General features: G+C 46.9%; 1 protein-coding gene across 6 annotated transcripts in view; it reads left to right on the top strand.

Moving 5' to 3' along the window:
* The window catches only part of SEPTIN2 (septin 2), an 877,282-nt gene that overhangs the window by 776,838 nt on the left and 79,443 nt on the right, over positions 1 to 21,001 (top strand). For 3 of the 6 annotated variants that reach the window (XM_069213638.1, XM_069213637.1, XM_069213639.1), the window contains one exon: positions 2,331 to 2,483. The exons of 2 other annotated variants lie outside the window; for them this stretch is intronic. In XM_069213638.1, coding sequence (XP_069069739.1) covers positions 2,331 to 2,483 — 153 coding nt within the window. The remainder of the gene's footprint in view (positions 1 to 2,330; positions 2,484 to 21,001) is intronic. One more of the 6 variants, XM_069213640.1, reaches the window with a different exon arrangement.

Genomic DNA, 21,001 nt, shown 5'->3' with positions numbered 1-21,001 from the left:
TTTCTGATTTTCTAATTTGATGGTGCTCCTATTTCTTCCGTTCACGTCCAATTGTTTCCTCACCAATAAAACTGTGGTCTCTTAACTTAGAAAATTAAATAGCATTTTTTAAATAATTATTTGGATATTACCTGGCAGTAAGTGCACTTTGGTGACCTACTGTTAACGTCCTTACTAGCCAAAAAGAAAAACTGAGCAATTCGTGCTACAGCGATAGTGCAACGTAGTGCTGCAGTTTCAGGTTGTTTATCTATACTGCTTTGTCGTATTACCATTTGTATAATATAAATGGCACAATGTGTCAATATTTTCCGTGAGAGATCATTTTCCTAAAGAGTTTCTTTGGCTGATTGTTTTGTCAATTCTACTTTTGTCTCCCTTACTCCTTTCTGTAATGGTTAATAATTGCTGGTTAATGCTTCAAAACATTTCAAGGGGAATTAGAGTGGTCAGTCTTTTTTTATGCCTTATCCATCTCCTGCTTGGCAAAAGGAACCTTCCTAGCTCTGTTGCTGCCAGCCTATTGGCATAAAGAATAAAGTATTCCTTTTGGCACTTCATTTCACTTATTTTGGCACTGTTTTAATTTTTCACTGTCACTGAAAGGGCTTTCTTCCAAGTTGTTTAACATTTAAAAAACAAACAAGAAAATATAGTCTCCCTTTATCTCACATGCTGCATACAACATGCTTCAAGCAATGCAAAAAGTGTGGAAAGCATTTTTGTCTGCAGTTTACACCCGCACAACCTTTTTTCTTTTTTTGGGATACATCCACCTTGTTTAGATATAGTCCCATTATCCGCATTAATCTTCCATTAACCTTCGTAAAAAAGCTTATTTCAAGTTGAACAGGAGACCTATGCTACAAAAACCCTTGACAAAATGGCCTCATGCAAGCAGACATTAGTGACATGGTTTTGAGATCCGATAGGCACCAGCTTTTGCAGTCCCAGAGTGTGAAGGTTGCTTAACCTGTTCTGAAGCATTTAAACTTGCCTCCTGTATACCCTCCAGGATGTATATTTGTTGGTACCTCCTGGAAGGATAGCTTCAGATTATAACACTTCATCTCTTCTCATACCATGTACCCTGTTGACTCCTGAAAATGGTGTGAAGGTACCACTAGTGTTCCTTTGCCAAGGTATCACACCAAACAGGCATGGAGTACTATGGGGTTGATTGAACTCCTAATGCCATAGGTTTTCCATTCCTCGTAAACATAGATGTTTGCTCGGCCCCCAGAAAAGTTGATTTCATACAGGTGTTTCCTGGGTCAGGCATGGCTGGTCCAAATATCCAGCGAAGTATGTTCCCTCACCTATTAAATATAAGGTTTACTTGTAGGTGGAGGAGGGCAGGTGCTCTCATACATCAGAGTTGTATATCGTTGCTTGTGGCTTCATCAGCGCAAAGGAGACAATAGGGAGATTAAAAAGAATGGGTACACTAGTGAACTCCAGCTTTAATACCACCGGTGCCTATCCTTAACAATTCTGATGGATACAACTACCTGTGGATTCCTCACATAATGAATTTTCCCCGAAGGTAAGTAACTTGTTTTTCCGGTTCATTCTGACAATTGAAGGGTATTTTTTGCAGAACTTAATTTCTTCAGCGCAAAATTGAGCGAACACTATTGAGAGTTAGGTTTCTGATTTTTAAACAAATCTGGTATCAGGAGAATTGCTCACAACTCCAGCATAACAATTTGGTTCTAGTCCTTGTAGTTTCATGAGCACCCCTATAATTTGAGGTCATGCATGGCAGATTTCCGAAGTTCTCTTACTTTTTCAGAGAACCGGAAAATGGGTGGAAGTTTCTTACCCCTTCTACTGAGTTATGCTTATGTGTAATAAGAGTGTTGACAATCAGACATACATGTTGGAGAATGTATTCATTCTACAAGTGATATAGCAGACCTCCAACAAACATGCACAGGTATTTCCTCAATATTCAGAATGTATTATATGCTACTCTACAGATAATGCAAGTAAGAATTACCAAAATAATGAATACCTCAGCAATTGAAAATAAGAGTAAAACCTAGATATACTCTAAATTTTATTTGTCATATTTCCCAAACCTTTTAGTCTAAAACCCTCATTGCTTTGCAACATTATTTTATACTATTTGCAGAGTCTTGTAAGTGTCTCACATAGGTGTATGCTAGAGTGCATAAAATGTCCATTTAACAGCTTCTCCCTGGCACCCAGTTAGTTTTGTTTTTGCCGCACACCAACCACCAGAGTCTCTTAGACCTTTTCAGCCTTAAGGTAACCTATGGAGCAAGTGGGGCTAACTAATTTGCATTCTGCATTTTCCAATACAGGACTGGAAAATGTTGCTATTCATTTATTTGGAAGCACAGAGAGCCACTATTCTTGAATCATTTAAATTTCCCAGCATGAAATGTGGACAGCATCAAGCTGCAGTCGGACTGCAGCCACTGCGAATCTTGGAGAAGGTGGGAAAATTGGAAAAGGTATTTTCAGGAAAGTCCATATCAGCAGGAAAAATACTTCACGATTTTGCACATAACATTATTAACTTACAAAAGATAAAGCTGAGAAGTTTGCTTTAATTTAGGCGTTGAACATAAGCACACATGCTAAATAAATTGATCACTAAAATCCATTGTGCACATGTATTTGGCCTTTGTTGTTGTGCATCAAGGCATGTAACATTATCAAACATTTGTTTTGATGGATACTTTTAACCACACTATCCTCACCTTTAGATTCTCCCATTTTGTGGGACTGAAGTGATGGAGTGCAGCTGCATGTAAATTACACCCCTGTGCGCTGACATCTGTTTCTTTTTGTCTGTGCCAATCAACACGCGTGTAAAGTTCTACCTCAACTTTGATGGCTTTCAATAGGTCTAACATTGCAAACTGTGTTCTACGGATGGATGTCTGACCAAAGACTACAGTTTTCAAATGTGCCAGGATTGCAGAAAGCAGATGTCAGTCACACATAACGTTTGAGGTGTTGACAAGCATGCCTTCAAACACCATGGCGATCTGGGACCAGCAGGCGAAATGCTATGTTGCTGTGCGTGTTATAGGTTGTGGTTGAAGCATATGGCGTGGTTGGTGGCTTGCTTCCATGAAAAATCCACGCCACAGTTGAAGTCTTCTGGTAAGTCAAAAGCACAAGAAAGCCAAGCAGGACTCTCACCAATCCTGCCACTCAAAGTCTAGGGAGAGATAAGAAGAAATAGATAACACCGCTCCAATATCTCCTCCATCTGAACCTATCATGTAGTTTGTCATGACTGGCTACGAATTTACCAGCTATTGTTAACCCTGCTGCAGATTGTAGCATGGCTTCCTTAAATGTGGCTATGCTGCATATCTTTAGTGTGCTTTGGGCTCCCTTTGACATGCCTCTGGCCACATGGAATCTCCAATCAGATCTCTGTCTGCCATTGGATCTGCTCCCAAAGAAGACTGCCCCGTGGGACCTGTTACTGGGCCGGTGCAGACACTGTCATTGACTTCTCTGGCAGCAACATCTACAGTGCTTCCTTCTATACAGGAGTCGATAGACTCCACCAGGCCCAGTTGGCAATGTGATTCTGATACTGATCTCCTACCCTGAACCGAAGTCTGATTCATCCAGATATGTCACACTGGAATATGTTGCCATTGTTTCGGGATCAGTCTTGGTGAGCATGGCTCTGAATCTTCGTGGTCATCTTGCCATCTCATTACAAACGCAAAATTGCACCTGCAAGTCATGCTCCGCTCTCAGTGGGCCCAGCATTTGGGCTTCTTCTCCAGCTCCATTCATATCCCCGAGTAGACTGTGCAGGACCTGTAATGGTGACTGGTAGACATCAACCTGACCTGAGGCAGGCCGTTTTCCCTTACAGATCTGAAGTTGACAGCGGTGATGTCACTGCTGGTTTAAGAGGGCCATCTGTATGAGGTGGAGATCAGAGGACTCTGGTCCTTGGCAGAGTGGCAGCTCCACTTCACCCTTCTGGAGTTTCAGGTGCTGCATCTAGCCCTGAAGGACTTCCTGCCACCCACTGAAGAAGCAGCTGCAGGTACTTACTGAATATACAATCGCCATATGGTCCTGCCAATTGCAAGGTAAACTGGGGTCATGGATGGATCCTATGCCATAAGGAGCTACAATGTGAAGGTGGCTGGACCAGCATAACATGATCCTTGCAGTGATCCACCGAGCTTGGTCCCTAAATGCACAGGCTGAGCAGATGTCAACTGGCAGACCACAAGCAGCGTCTCCCTCTTGAGGTTGTGCAGCTTATTTTCAATTAATGGCATATGCCCTGGCTGGATGTATTTGCCACTGTGAAGCCCGTAGTGTCAACTGTTTTGTGCACTGGCGTTTCCTCAGACATTCATTAGCTGACACATATTGACTGGAATTCAGCAGTGCTATCTCTGGTGGATATCCTATCTTACTGCAAATTGTCCTGGCTGTCAAGGAATTAGTGTTTTGTGAACATTTGCACTGATTCCCATGTTGCAGCCTGTGATAATTCTAGAACGGGTACCCCTCTTTCCAACACTGTTGCAGCAGCCTTGAGCCTTGCTATCGGGTAAATAGTCCTTTAACATATGTACTAACACCCATGTCACAGCTGTTGGATGTTAAGAACAGATATTCCCTGAGCCAATGTCATCGTAGCAGCCATAGCTGAGGTGAAACAAACCTTCAAGCCCACCTGTGGTAGCTTCTTGGACTAAGCGTAGCAGATTTTGATAGAGGACTATCCATTCTGGCAATGTCCTTGTCTGCACCACCTTAGCCTTCATTGACCCTGAAATCCCAACAAAGAGCTGATCACTTCAACCAATCTTTCATGCAATCCCCGTAAAAACCCAATGCTGTCTTTGAGTCAATGTGTTTGAGCCTTTCTTCCTCTTCTAAATGATATGGGGACGTAAAGAAAGCTAGCAGTATGGTCAGTTGGTCTGCATGGATGGGTGTCATGACTTTTGGAAGGATGGGCCGCTCTGGTTCTCAGCACTGAATTATCTGGAGAAAAGATGGTATAAGGAAGATGGGCTGACAGTGCCTGAAGCTCACTCACACAGTATTCTGACATAAAGGCAATGAGGAGTACCATTTTTTAGTATCCAAAGTTCAGAGAGTGGGTACATCAGGAAAGTCAAGACTAGGCTATTGTTGCTCTGAGGCATTACAACTTGCATGCAAGAGGGATGCAAATGGGAACAAATATGTCAATCCTTTAATAAAATTTAGCAAAACCGGTGATTTTAACATGGATGGTTGATTGGGTAAGTAAAGGAAAGCCGGCAAGACTGATAACTATTTACTGTTGCAAATGAAATGCACATCAGGTTCTACAGAAGTACAAACTAAAAAACTTCAGAAAGTCTTGTCTCTAAGCAGTCGGCAATCCCCGCACCACAACAAGTGACAAACTTTTCCCACCATAGATAGCCTACGTCGAAGGATGTCTGATAGGAAGTATGATATCTATCACTTTTGTGTGCAGGCCGAACACATTTAACTGCTGCCGCTCATTCTGCACACAATGAGGTGTAGGTTATGAATCCTCAGATGCAGGACCCTGCCCCGTTGCTGAAACAGGAGTTCCTTCCTAAATAGAAACCTGATTGCAGCTCAGAAGCTCTGGGTACCACACTCTACTGGCCCAGTTCAGGGAACCAAAGGTAACTTGGGCCCTGTCCCTTGTGACTTTAATAAACAGAGGCAGGAGTTTTTGCCTTGGCAAAACATGCAGACGGCCTGCACTCCATTCCGGCAGGAATGGGTCCCCTAGCAAAAGACTTGAAGAAAATTCCAGTAGGCAAAACCGCTGAAATTTACGACTAGATTGAACCAGGGCTCACCCTTTTGATTAAAGAAGCTTGGTGCCACCTCGGGCTGGAGACACCACTCAGCTTGCCATATGACACCTGCTGAACAGCTCTACTCTGGAATTCAATAACTTCTAGGTGGTGTCAGTCTGATGTCAGTTGCTGTCTTTGCACATCTTTGTACATGAATCTAGGAATAGCTCCTAACTTTTTCTCTTCAGTTGATAGTTTTTTCTTTGCAAAACTACTTTGTTTTGCAAGTAAACATGTCCCCTCCTACAACTACAAGGTGTACATTTTTTAGGGACTGTCAGAAATATCTATTACTGATTTCCCCACGAGGTATCTCTCTGGTATTTGGGGGTCGGCCCACGGCTTCCATATCATGCAGGAAGTGTGCGCTGACAGAACCAAAGGCAATCCTGGTGAGCGAAGCCTAGCCGTAAGTTGCAGAGCAACACAGGAAGTTTTTCTAAAGGCTGCATCTGCTTTGTCAGACCACGACAGGTTGTCATGAAAGTCTAAGTCTTCTAGGAAGCCCACATGTAAAATAAAAAAAGCTCAAGATATCCAAGTGGGTCTCGTCCCAGGCTTGCCTAGCTCCATTGGAGAAGTCACGAGGACATCAAGTTGCTCCTCATTCTCGCTCTCCTACCGAGCAGCAGATTCCGAAGCTGATCCCGATGCACCCTGAATTCATTAGCAGTGCCACAAAAGATTGATGTGTTTAAGGAGGCCATGCTCCACATCTTCTCCCTCTGGAACACTTTTAGGCTCTATAGATCTATGGAGACCTCCAGTAGTTACCAATGGTGGGTCTGCCCTTAGTGCGGTCTAGGCCCCTTGAAACTACTTTGGTTCTCCGACTCTGAAGCCGACTCCACGCCCAGCACCACAAACTTTGCAAGTTCCTGTCTCCTTATTGATGACGTCAGAGAAGGATGATGTTCTGTCCAGTTCCAAGCTGAATCAGTCTCAGCCAAAGCCACGTTCTGGCACAGTTCCAAAGAACCAGGCCGCAATAAAGTGACTGATATGACTGTTCCTTTCCCTAGAAGTGTACAAAAAGTGAAGAATGGAATGCTTGATTTGATCTCAGCAACTGGTAATTATTTAGAGCTGCAGTCAAGTTCTTTGTTATTTTGCACACCATGCCACCTCAGTTTACACCCAGTCACGTGCAACTCTTTCCTGACCCTGCTCAAATAGGTCAGTCTGAGATTGTCCTCCTCTGACTGGATTTCAGGCAACCCAAAACAATTTCACCCAGAGTTGTTATATTTATTACAAGCATTCCTACCATCACCTTTTGTCTCTTTGATTTAACGCCCTTTGTGGACAAGCTTATGCGCAGACGTTCGTCCTTTGTGCACTGTGCCACTGGAAACTAGCTACAACTGTCTCAACAGTTCGGAAAAAAATATACTGGCTTGGCAGTTCTGGTTATGCTGTTCTTATTGAAACAGGGTCAAGATTGATTTACATGTGGCTGGGTCTAATCTGAGGCGGCAAGGTGAGCAATAGAAGGATGGGTTAGATTGCTACCCCGAGGGATTGCCAGTGGTTAGTCTTAATGCAAGCACTCCTCCTGTCACCTTGTGTGTTTAACACCCTAAGTGGCCAAAGGTTTGCCCAGTCATGGGTCCTGCACTCATTGTTACTGGAACCCAGCTACGTTAGACTGAAGAGGCTCATTCGGGCCGAAACTGGTCTCTGGTTGCCTGAGTTCCAGTTGTGAGAGGAATCTGGCGTGCCTTTTCATGCTTGAGTGTTCCTGTTGCAGTAGGATCAAGACAGATTTGCATATGGCTGGGTCTAATCGGAGGGTGCAGAAAAATGAATCGGTTGGATTGCTACCCTGAAGGTTTGCCAGTTGTTAGATTTATTGCAAGCATTACTCTTATAACCTGCTGACTTCCTCAGGGTCTCCAGTAACTTTTTGGATTGAACTCTGATCAAGGGCAACCAAATTTAGGTTATGATGGTAAGGATGAATTATCTTTACAATATGATTGGAATTTTAATCTGAACCTACAAAAGGCCAGTAAGCTGGACACTTGCATTGAAATGGGGCTGGGCTCTTCCCCTGGAACTCCCATAGAAGTGTTGCATCCCAAACCCCTACTGCAGTTCAACGAAGCCCATTAGCACGTGGGCTAAACCTTCTTATGATCCACTTTTAAACAGACAGGTAGCCTGTTGTCAAAGAACCGCTCTGGGTTACCCTGCCTTCTTACTCAGCACCCTACTCGGGGAAGCCAAATTAAGTCCAATTATTTTCCTAACCCCAGCCTGTAGGAAAGTGCCCTCTTTTGACATGGTCACTCCCACTTTTTGGCAGGTATGAAAGTGTACTGGGTTCCTGGTAACCAGGTCCCCACTGCCAGATCTCTTCCCCCTAAAACGGTGCAGTTGGTCCCCAATTGGCAATACAATTGTCCCACCTCCCCTGTAAGCGTCTGGTACACTGAACCCCAGGTACCTAGGTCATGGGTACCAAAGAGTGCTACAGCATGTATTTTGCCATCCTCATAGACCCCTTAGTTAGCACATGCAGAGTGCTATTGTAGGCTGCATGTCTTGGTGCAGCTAAAAGTGCTGGACACTGGTCAATACGATTTCTCCAGCTACAATATGGTTTCACCTAAAATAGGGATGTTTGGTATCAAACATCTTGTATTAATAAACCCTCACTGATGTCAGTGATGTATTTATTAAGATATCACCCAGAAGGCACCTTAGAGAAGCCTACCATCCACTCATGTGCGGACTGGCCAGTTGTAGCCAGCCTGCCACCACCAGACATGAGTCTGACCCCCTAAGGGTGACAACCTTTGCTCTCGGGCAGTCATAAACCAAGCCTACTCTGGGAGCGGTGCTTATACCCCTCACCCAACAGGATGACTTCCAGCTCTGCATTCCAAGGTCGTCCAAGAAGCCCACCGCCCTTGTTATGCAGATCTGGCATCACTCACAGGAGAGATGCAGACCCCCTGTCCAAGGGCCCATTTGGCATCAGTATAGGTGGGAAATTTAGTATGCTGAGGTGTGTCCACCCCTAAGGTGAGCTGCCTGATGTGGAAACTACATTTAGAAATCTGTCGTCTTATTGTTAGCAGATTTAGGAACTCTGGGAAAGGGTTATGCTCATTCCCCACAAGAAGTGGCCACATAGGAGGTGTAGTGACCCCAGGGGTAAGTGGCCCATTGGCTACTACCCTACACTCCCCAAAATCGCCCTTAAATTCAGTATTTAGGGGAGCCCCTGGCACCAGGAAATCAGATTGCTGCTGAACTATGAAGGACACCCAAGAGCCACAAAAAATCAAAGCCCAAGGAAGAAGTGCCTGACTTGGCCCCAGCCCTTCCGGCCTGTCTGCTGTTTCTGCTGATTTACGCCAAAGTTGACTATTCCTACAAGCTGTTCTGCCTCCAAAATCATTGGAGGGTTGCCTGCCTTCCTTCAACAAAGACACAGGAACTCACGTGCAGCAGCGGAGCTGCTTCCCTGCATCTTGTAGGCACCCCAAGAGACCTGAGAGGACCCCGGACAGCAAAAACCCGACACCTGAAAGCACCAGTGCCACCTAGCTCGAGCTGAAGTGGGCCAGCGTGGGGTCCCAGCCTTCCAGAGACAGACTACTTTGGGCTTGCCCACTGTGGACCCTCCGACATTACCAGCAGCCTCTGCATGCCGGCCCCATCAGCTGTAAGTGCTCCGGTGGAGAAAACCCCAACACCTCAGGTCACCTCTGCACCCGTCTGCCCTGCCCTATGGAGAGGGGGGACTAAAGGTGTCCCCTCACCCCTGAATACCCCTCACCCCTGAATATCCCAAGATTAGAACCCATTTGTTGATTCCTCCAGACTGGATCCCATCTCTTCGAACGGGCCGATCACCATAGAGTAACATTGAGCACCCAACACTGTACTACACCTCTGCTCCTGGCTGCCCTGTGTGACCTGTTGGTGGGGTCCTGACCCTTGCACATTATTTACCAAAGTCCAGGAAATTGGCCTTGTAAGTCACTGTACTTTACCTGGTATGCTGTCTGTTTTCCTCCATAGGATAACATTGCAGCTTCCGGAAGCTGCACTGTAGGCTTTTCAAATCGTATTGACTCTGATGCCAAACCATATGTAAAGATAGTTGTGTTTTTTGTAAATTGTTGTGGAGCTCCTGGAGTCATGTCTCATTTATTGATTGTGGGTGTATTTGCAGATGTCTGACACTCCTCTCTGATAAGCCTAAGGCTGCTCGACCACCCTACCCCCTAAAAGAGCACCTTGGGATTGCTACAGCATGCCCCTGTCCACTAGTAAGGTAACCCCTGGACTCTTTGCATGATATATCTCATTTTGATATATCATTAAAGAGCCAGCTTCCTACACAGTCCAACTCCTATCCTAGACAGAATCAAATTGAGTGATTGCAAAGAGGATGTTTTCTTCAGCGAGCCATGCCATCAGGTGAAATGCAAAAAGAACAGATGATGGATGGAATCAGAGCAAATCAAACATTCACCCCTAGTCACAAAGATCTGGGTTTAGTCCATTGTTTTTTGCTCACCACGCCACCTCAGTTTGGACCCAGCCATATGCAAATCAGTCTTGACCCTGTTCCTCATGGGAACAGTCCAGCCCGAACTGCCAAACCTCTTCAAGACTGATTTGCATATGGCTGGGTCTGAGCTGGAAGGGCATGGCAAGCAACAAAAACTGATGGAATAAACCCAGATCTGTGACTGGGGGTGAATGTTTGATTTGTTCTGCATTCTGCCCACCTTCTGTTGTTTTTGCATGTGCCATCAGATCATGCAGCACCAGCTGTTTGCTGGGAGGTTACTCCCATGCATAATGCAGTCCTAGAAGAATTTTGCTCCAACATGGCACAGACATTTTAAGATGGCCTAGATGCGCCCAATTTTATACTATTGTGCCTGAATGCAACTGATCTAGTCAGAGCAGTCCACATTAGTGTGGTTCTCTGGCAGTACGCTTGGATGAGAACCACGTTTTTCAGACAATATTCAAGCTTCGTTCATGGAAATGGCTTGTCACTGGTTGTCTCCTTTTTGGAGAGAAGGCACTCTGTCCTTGATAGCTTGAAAGAGAGTAGAGCCACTGTGCCCTCCTTCAGTGACTCCAAAACTTTATGAAGGTATCGGCAGCAAATGTGCCCCTTTTGAGGCATCTCTAGGGACATTGCCTACATGCAACATCCATGTCTACCACACTAACAGCCACTACAGCCCTCTTGGGGTCATGGTAGGGGTCCCAGCAGACCATGTAAAGGCAGAGTTAACCACCCAGTCCTCAGCCTCTCCAGCAGCAGCCTCCAAGGAGCTTTATTTGCCCTTTGCCTCCCACAAAGTGGTTATGTGCAGCTGCCATTTTCTTCATGGGTGACTAGCTGTAATATCTAACAGGTGGGTCCTGCAGATAGTCCTGTGGCGCTAGGTCCTCCAGTTTCTCTCCCTCTTGCCACCTTTTTCACATATACCCGAGCAGCTTTCAGAGGCCTGTTAGTCTATTTTGCTGCAGGAATGTGGCTTAGATGTCTTAACTGGTCTCTGCATCCTGACCGTCTTTTATTTGTGCCATGGAGGTGCTGAGATCTTCTGGTATTGCCAGCAAGCTCCCACCCAACATGTCCCAGCAAGCATATGGCAATTAAGGACATGAGGGCTAAAATCGCAGAGAGAAACATTCTCATGAAAACTGTCAATTCCCTGTCTTTTGGGTGGGTCATAAATGATTTAGGGTTAACTTTGTTAGTGGAAGCCTGCACAGTGAGGCTGTTGGGTATAGAAAAAAAACAAATCTGTGTCACCAGGAGCAGGTGTATTTTGCAAGTCTATTGGTCAGTTACATGGTGGACAAGAAGAGGGTGAAAGTCCCTTGCTGAAGAATCTCTGGAAGACATTTGACTTTGTTTTGTTGGAGGGCAACTGCAATTCTAACGTCTCTGCTACCCTCCTGAACACATGTGCAAACAAAGTACTTTCCCTGTTGGGGCTGCATATGGTGAGCAATGCTCTATTTCAGGGGACATGTCCAGCCCGCTGGCATTTTGTTTTTCTATTTGCAATGTATCCTGAGAATATTGAGGCGAGAGCAGAATGCCCCCCACATTTCACCAGTATCCTACGTGCCAGCGTGGTGGTACTTCCGGAAAAAGTATGCTGCCCGCCCACAAAGGCCTAACAGCTCAAGGAGGATCTACCCAACGTTTGCACTGTAGCCATCAGGCCTGATCATAGGAGACCAGCAATAAACCCAGTGCCCTCTTAGAGATCCATGTATGTGGTGGTCCCACTAAGCTATGGACTGCCGCCGGGGTGAATCTCTGGGGGTGACAGCTCCAGATCTAACTGGAGCAGTGCCAGCTGAAGAAGTCTTGGCAGCACCGAGCAGATGTGAGCTGCTGCATAGCCCCAGAAGTTGCTGGCCTGGTGTTTGTGACTGTGTGAGTGAGTGAGCGCCCTTGATGAATAGTTTTCCCTTAATTTAGGCCCAGTGTTAATGGGCCTGGGTTTAGCGCACTCCTTAGAATGATGAAAAGCCATACTGCATTATCCCTTAACTGTTGAGGCTTTTACAGGCTAAGTGCTAAACCATTTTTTGATATTTGGAGTACTTTACGCTTACACCTTCATAATTATATTTCTACATAAGGTATCCACACCAAATCTACGTCCTTGTTTTCCAACACCCAGGAAATTCTGGAAGAAACTAACAAAATAGCCAATATATATTGGGGGTTTGGTAAAATGGAAAAAGTGCATTGCAGGAAAGTATATTTTTTCTTTTCTAAAAAAAGGATATTACAGAACTTTTTGCTGTGCTAAGATCACCAGCTTTCAGGAACAAACAAAGCTGTCTCAAAATATATACAGTATATATATTGTTACCACTGTTTTTGCATTTTTCTAAGGGGTGGTCAATTTTTCCTAATTTTTGAGATTTCAACCTACTTGAAGTTTAAGATGGAAACAGGTATGAAACCTACAGGATGATCCCAGAAAGTTGTACATTCTGAAAGGTAGACACCGTTCTGAATTCAGTAAAGGTGTCATTTTGTGTAGATCCCGGAGTGTTTTCTACGACCCAGCATTCCCACATGTTTCCCAATGAAAATGCTACCACACTTGTGTGGTTTGGCCTAGCGCCCAATACAGAAGAACACAAAACGATATATGGAGATAACGGCAGTAGGGTAGCTGCAAAATTTAGACCCGTTGCCACAACCCAGGGACTTCTACCAAACTCAGACATTCTTTAAAACTAGACACCTGGTGCAATTCAGAAAGCTGTGCCTTGCATGGATTTGATTACATTTTCTTAGCCACAATACCCTGAAGACCTCAGACATTGCCTAAAATCATGCATTTTCTTTAGATTCATGTAACAAACTTCCAGAATCTGTAGGGCTCCACAAAATTCTTACCACTGATAAGTCCCACACTTGACTCAATATCCCCCGCCCCCCCTTCAAGTATTACTATCAGGACTTCCCTGGCTGGCCGCTGAGCCCATGCCCAAAATCCACTGTTACTCACATCAACAGTGAACCCAACCAAGCTGAATATGGTAGTTAGCTAGGAGCTGGGGAAAGATGAAAATACCAGAGGTAAGTACAGCAAGTGTTCCCAGTGACCAGGTGCAGAGGGGTTACCTACTCAGTCGTCCCATAGGCTAACAAAGGGCAGTAGAGGTTGGGGTTTGTATGTTTCAAGACCATTTGCAGCGGAAACCAGCAGACAAGTGGAAAGTTGGAGAGTGCCCCACCCAAGGATACCCAGAAGACAGGAGTGCCTACTCTGGGGGACCTGGATGCATAGGGGTGAAAGGACTCTCACTAAAGTCAGTGGATGCCTAGGATGTCCAGCTGCTGTTGCGTCCCATGTACCAGGCCGGTGGAACCCAGGGACAGATTCCAGATGTGGAAAGGAAGGGGACAGAGTCTAGCACCCTTGGAGGTGCCCAGGTGGTGCTGGTGGCAATGCCCAAGGTGAAGTAGGTGGAAGTAGAAGTCCAGCTGCGGGGTCCAGGAGCTGCAGAAGGTCCCAGAAGTAGTCTCCGAGCTGTCCCTATACTGTTGCCAGATTGCAGGAGGGTCAGTGATCAGTGAGGCCACCAACGAGCACTGGCAAATACAAGCAGGAGTTGAAGATTTATTTGCAAAGTTTTGGGGACCAGCGAGGTCCAGGAGACTCTACTCCTGAGGGGCAAATCAGGGCTGACCCTCAACACGCTGGAAGGCCAGGAGAAGTTGTTGGAGGCCCCACAAGTGACACACACAGGTGGGTGGACACACGGAGTCACAAGGAAGCCTCAACAGCACAACAAAACAGAAGTCCCAGTTTGCAGGAATTGCAGGACAGGGGCTAATCTTCGAGTTGCAGAGGAGAAAGAATCAACAAGCCTTGGAAAGAGCAACAATCAAGGTGCACAGTGGTTCCAGTCCACTGGCAGAAGCAGGTGCCCCCAGTCTCCCAAGTTGATCAGAAGACAAGCAGGACCCAGAGGAGGCCACAGAGCCTTTCGATGTCCAAGGGACAGTAAACCCCACTAGCCGGTCAACATTGTCTTGAGGTTCCTGTGGCTGCAGGGGAGTGATTTCTTCACTTCAAGGGAGATTCCTTTGTTCTTACAGGCGCACACAGAGCACATGTGACCCTGGAGGATGCACAGCCTTGGATGTTGCAGAATTCTTGCAGGATCCGGAGAAACAATGTTGCAATGGGAGCCTTCCCACCAGAAGCAGACTTGTTTCTGTTTCAAAGCAGACCAGCAGCGGTTCTAGAGGCCAAGAGCAAAAGATGTCTTGCAGAGAGTTCATTGTATTCTTGCTTGACAAATCTGAGGACCCAACCTTGGGGAGCCATTAAATAACCCTAAATGGGGGATGGTAACTCGCTGAAGTGACCCACCTATCAGAGGGGGGTCAAGGACATCATCTGCCTGGCCTGACCAGTCAGATGCTCCAAGGGGCCTTGGCCAATCTTGTTTTCAAGATGGCAGAATCGAGTGGCCACATGGCAGAATCTTTGTGCACCGCCCTAGGGGAGGAGCTGGACAGGGGGGTGGTCACTTCCCTGTCCTTTTTGCAGTTTAGCGCCAGAGCGGGAACCAGGGGTTCCTGAACTGTGCAAACCGTATTATACAAGGAGGGCACTAAATGTGCCCTTCACAGCAGTCTGGTGGCACTCAGAGGCCACCCCTCCCCAGCCCTTAGACACCTAATACACAAGAGGTTGGTGGCCACACCTCTCTCTTGTAGAAAATCCTTTGTTCAGCCTTCCTCTGCCTGAGACCGTCTCAGCAGGAGGGCAGAACTGTCTGGGGTTGGCAACAGTTTGGGCTGGCACAAGCATAACTGGGGGATTCTTTAAGGAACCCCCAGAGTACAGGGTATCATATAACTAGCACTGGAATCGGTGTAGTTGCAGGATTCCAACATTTTTGATACCAAACATGCCTAATTTCGTACAAGCCGTTATGTAGTTGGACCAGTGTCCACTACATACCTTAAGATGGCTTCCCCACACTTACAAAGGCCAGGGAATGGAGTCTGGAGTTAATAGGGGCACCCTGCTTATGCAAGGGCTTCACACTTGGGGAGCTGCACCCCTCCCCTGGGCTGAAGGGCCTACCAGAGGGGTGACTTACAGTGTCTAAGTGCAGTGACCAGGATATAACACCAGCCTTATATCTTACGTAAAAGGTGCATGCACCTTTTCACGCAGGCTGCAATGGCAGGCCTTGAGACACAGCTTGCTTGGGGTCCCGTGGGCGGCACAAATCATGATGCAACCCATGGGGGTCCCATGATGTACGAATGCCCTGTGGGTATCTAAGTATCATATACTAGGAACTTACATAGGTGCACCAGTATGCCAATTGTGGGTGTAAAACATTTACCAGCAACCACGTTTAGAGGAGGAGAGCACAGACACTGGGGTCCTGATTACTAGTATTCCAGTGAACTACAGTATAAACACACTGACATGAGGCATAAAGGGGGGGTAACCATGCCAAAAAGATGGTACTTTCCTACAGTGAGCACTGATGTGTGGCTGACCCGACTCATGGAGGCCGCATGGCAGGTGAGCCCATCCACTGAGCAGCAAGTCAAGGTCGGACAGCCCCAGAAAATACTGCAGATACAGGGAAAATGCCAAGGCTGTCTCTCTGGCTGTGCATGCCGTGCTCGCCCAGAGAGACCTGCGTTGGCAGAACCCTGAAACCCACCTTGTGGAGGCCGGCGTGGGCCTGATCCTCAGTGTGGCTGGGTGGCGAATCTGGACTCAGCTGCCACAGAAGTACAATGCAGCTTTGAGAAACACTGGGGGCTGGTGCCACAAACACCCTGAAGAAGAGACTTGCTCTAAAGGCAGCGGTCCCTAGTGAGTGGGTGAGACCTGGGCCTCCTTGTGGGCTCATGGATCCTTGCCAGAGTGGAGGACCTGGTTGTGAATGTCAGTGGGCCAATTGCAGCCCTGGGGAGCTCATGCCAAGTTGAGGGTGCTGGAGGGGGTGTTGGAGGGGGTGCTGACGTGGGCCTGTTGGCATATGGTCTTCCCCCCCCCCCCCCACCTTTCTGGCAGAGGCTTACGGCTGGCTGTTATGAACACCACCATGTGCCCCTCTGGAATCTTGACTATGGTGCCTGGGCCCCTTAACCAAGACACTCATATGGCTGTCCCTGGCTAAGGCAGGGTGAGGTGACGGCTGGTCTTCTCCTTTTGGCCCTCATTATGCTGCAACAGTGGGCAACCGGTGACCACAGAACCCCAACGTGCCAAGGACACTGCTGGACAGGCCTTTGCCCTATGGCTCCTGGAATTTGTGGCACTGTCTCTCTCTGGGGCATTGGAGCTGGCCTTGGGGCAGGGGGCTAGGAGCCCATTTTCATTGCTCCTTTTCTCCATAACCATCATTGAACTGTGCTTGCTGGGCTACTTTTGCAGAGAGGGGGCTCCCGGAATATGGGGAGCACCCTTTGTGTTGGACCTACACTGCACTAAGTGGTTGGTGTTCAGATGCCCAAGTTGCCTTCATGGACTGGGATAGAGCCCACAGAACGCAGCGAACTAGAACGGACCTAGCACTGGCTAGGGAGGCAATACAGGAGGTGATAAGGAGACATGCAGATCTGTGAAGCGGTGCTCAGGGCATGAGGAGGTGGTGTCTCTGAGGTGGAGGGAAGCCCATGGGCACCCAGATAATAGCAACAATTTTGTTTACTGAACAAGCGCTGGCGTATAAGATTGACTCAATCTCCATAGAGGTCAACCTCCTGTGTGCAGATGTGCACAAAGTCATAGAGAGATCCCAGGAGAAAGAAAAGAAGGTCGATAGCCTATCTTCAGAGGTAAAAGAAGTTCATACTGCGTCTGCAAATTGACAGAGAAACAAAGCAGCTTGATGATCCCCTGAAGACTTCAGAAGGCAGAACTCTGAGGAGAAACTGACATTTCAGAGAATTTCCCAAGAGACAGGAGGGGAGCTTTCTAGAATCATTTGTAGAACGTTTACTCCATAGCGTTTTTGACCCCTCTCAGTTGTCTGCCACCTTTGTGGTAGAACTGGTGCACCGGATGTTAGCGCCCCCTGCCTTCTCTGGAAGCCTCACCACAGGCCATGATAGCGAAGGTGCTTGATTACCAGGATCACAACAGTATCCTGCAATGGGCCAGTAAACGTTGTAATTCTACCTACAAGGGCCATACTATCTAAATATTTCCTGACTACACACGCAGGGTGCAGGCCCTGTGGTGCACGTTTCGGGCAGCCAAACAACAACTCCGTTCTGAGGACGTAAATTATATTTTGCTTTTCCTTGCTAAGTTACATGTGGCGCATGATTGTCAGTCTTGATTTTATGCGAGTCAGGAGGAGGTATGGAACTGGCTCAACACGATGCATCCTCAGGGGACTGGTAGTGTGCCGAGGCGGTCGAGTTGGGGCAGGCATTTCAGGCCAAGTGGTTCAGCTCAAGGCAACATTGTGGCATGGAGACAGCTGCAAGTGGCCCCCATATAGAGGTGCAATGGCGTACAGTATTCTGCAGTTCGCTGCACAGGGGGTCTACATAGATTGCCCAGGGGATGCCTTTCTGTCTGAGGGAGGTATACGAAGATCTTGAGTGCCTTACCTGCTCCTTGCATGAGCTCTTGATGGCAGGACCCCACGTTTCTTGAATGTATAAGCCGCCAACTGCAATGATGGATCCTTTTTTGGGAAGTTGACAGACGTACTTATTCAGAGTATAAAGACATCCCTTCTTTGAGCAGGTGATTTTCAGTTGCATTTTAAATGAGGTTATGGTGAAACCCCCCCCAATGCATAATACGAAACTGGACATGTCAAGGGCACTGGCACAAGTGGACTGTTGTGATGCATAGAGAATGCTACCCTCAGCTGGACTAGAGTACTCATACCACTCAGATCCATAGTATGTAAAGTAGGTTGGACAGAATCCTCGTGGTGCGGGAGTTGAGTGAGCAGGTGGTTGCACTGGAGCACCTGGTGTGGTTTTTGTTAGACAATGCTTTGGTACTTCTGACATGAATGTGGCTCTAGGATTCCCCACCTATTCCTGCATGGTGTCTAAATCCAGAAGTGCAACAAGACTGCTCTTCAAGCAGATATTGAGGTGTCCTAGATTCCTGCTTCAAAGGCACTTTGGGGGTCCACTGTCACTAGGGCTAACGAATGGTACGCTCCTAAGGCTATCCAACGAAGGAAATGCCTTTCTAGTGTTTATGGAATCAGACATCAGCTACGAAGGCTAAGGGCTCAGGAAGATGCAGTTTTCGGGAGGTGAGGGGGGAATGATCCCTTATTGCAGCGTAACAGCGTAAGATGGTAGAGGCCAAGTGGGCAGTGGGGGAGACATCAAATAGGTTGGATGAATTCACCCAGGAAGAATACAGGCAATTACCACTTAGAAAAGGGGCCATACCTAGCCGCCTCCTGGCATGGCACTTTTGTTGAGACAGGCCAACCACTTTGATCATGTCCCTAAGTACTGAAGATGACAGGCTAGTCTCATCACAAGTTGCAATTAATAGGGAACTCCAAAAATATTTGGCAAGGTGTAGGAGTTCTTTGCATGCTTGGACTTAATGAAGCTGGAGGTTTCGCTAAGAGACACCTTAGACCTAGCACTGGCTAGGGAGGAGATACAGGAGGTGATATGGGACGGGCCAAGACACAGTCCTGGGTCTGAATGGGTTCCCAACAGAATTCTGTATTACTTTTGCAGCTGTGTTAGCTAAAATGTTGCTGGAAGTCTACAAGGAAGCATGGGATGTGGTACTCTCTCCCAGACCATGAGAGTGGCCCTTATAGTTATGCTTCCTCAAACAAATAGTGACCTGGAATATATGGGTTCATACCTCCCACTTTCCATGATTAACATGGATGTGAAAATGATTTCTAAGATCTTGGCTAATAACCTGCGGGTTGTAATAGGGCACTTGGTGCATGAAGACTAATACAGGTTTATCCTGCAAAGGAGTACCCTCATGAATATCCGCAGGCTCATACACATCTTGCACTCTGCATGGGATTCACAGACCTAGAATGGTGGTGGTTGCACTCAACAGAGTCAAAGCATTTGATACGATTGTCTGGGACTTTATGTGGGCAGTCTTATCACATATGAGATTCCACGCAAATCTACTAAAATGGATAGTCCTGCTCTATTCAGCGCTGTTGGCCAGGGTACGGACTGGGAGCTATGTGTCAGATAGTTGGGAAATACAGAGGGGGACTCGTCAAGGCTGCTGTCTCTCCCCTCCTATTTGCACTGGCCATAGAACTATTGGTGGCTTAGCTGAGGGCCACACTACAGGGATTGTTAGATAGAAAAGATACTGAGCATATAGTCTCCCTATACACTGACAATGCCCTGGTCTATCTACAGCGACCAGTCTGCGCAGTACCTTTCTAAAAGGATATGCTGCGTACATTAGGGTGGTCGTTGGTTTTAAGGTGAAGGTGGCTAAATCCATAATATTTCCCTTCACGAGGCAGGCCAGCAGTATTGCAGATCCCCATCCCCACCTGGGATTGAGTTGGGAGTTATATAGTTTCTGGTATCTGCTTATGCAGGTGATACATATGATTGAGAAGCAGGATGAGTATATCATGGGTAGAGTCCTGGGTGGCCTAGAGGCCTCTTTGGCACAAATTACCAATGTCAGTTACCATTTGGTAGTGGTAGCCAAGATGATGTTCCTGCCCAGATGCCTCTGTGTCCTGCAGAACAGTGTCCCATGAGCCGTTCAACATTTAAAAGACAGGACAGCCACTTGATTGCACTCAACTGGGCCAGAAAACATAGAAAGTGGGACTCAGGGTGCCTCAAGCTGGATAGGGGAGGGAGGGTTAGGCTCTGCTGGGCATGGAATTGTACTAAAAAGCCGAACACATTCAACACGCTGCTCAGTGGTGTACAGATGGCCTCAATGGGTAAAAGTGGTTTATTGCTGGCACAAAGGGAACAGATAGCTTGCCTCACTGTCTTATGGAGGGATACCTGTTTAAATAAGAGTTAGCCGTATATAGTGAGACAAGCAGCACAGACATAGAAACTACCTGTTAGTTCTGTACTGTGCAGACACCCATTCTGTACAGAAGTGCTGCTTTGGTGGTTAAAGCCCCTCATGAAAATCTAACATGTTATGTCAGTATCTGCTTGTGTAGATAGGGGATGTGAGACATTGGAGAAGAGTGGGAGAGGTGGATTACATTTGCGGAAGCACAGGATGCGTTCAGGCTGGATCCCGGTTAGTTTTTACTATTTGCCAAAATTACGCGGACAGTCCGTGAAATCTCGACTGGCTTTCTGCAGACACCGTTCACACGCTTAAGGAGCTGCTGGACATGGGTTCCCCCCATCCAGAGGTTGGTCTCATGTTTATATGGAGCATTGCTGCAGGATAGGCCCAGAACCTCATTGGTGGCCAAACGGGGTTGGGATGGTGACCTTGAGAAACCTTTGACCAATGGGGAATGGGTGAAGGCCTGTACGTTAGTGTGGTGAGTCATATAATGCACATTATAAACTGGTATACTTCTATGTTCTACATTGTGCCTACCTATCGCCTAAGAGATTACATGGCATGTACAGAACTAGGTTGGACACCTGCCCTAGATGTGCA

The sequence above is a fragment of the Pleurodeles waltl genome, chromosome 11, assembly GCF_031143425.1.
Source record: "Pleurodeles waltl isolate 20211129_DDA chromosome 11, aPleWal1.hap1.20221129, whole genome shotgun sequence".
NCBI lineage: Eukaryota > Metazoa > Chordata > Amphibia > Caudata > Salamandridae > Pleurodeles > Pleurodeles waltl.
This window is presented reverse-complemented; position numbering and strand designations above follow the sequence as displayed.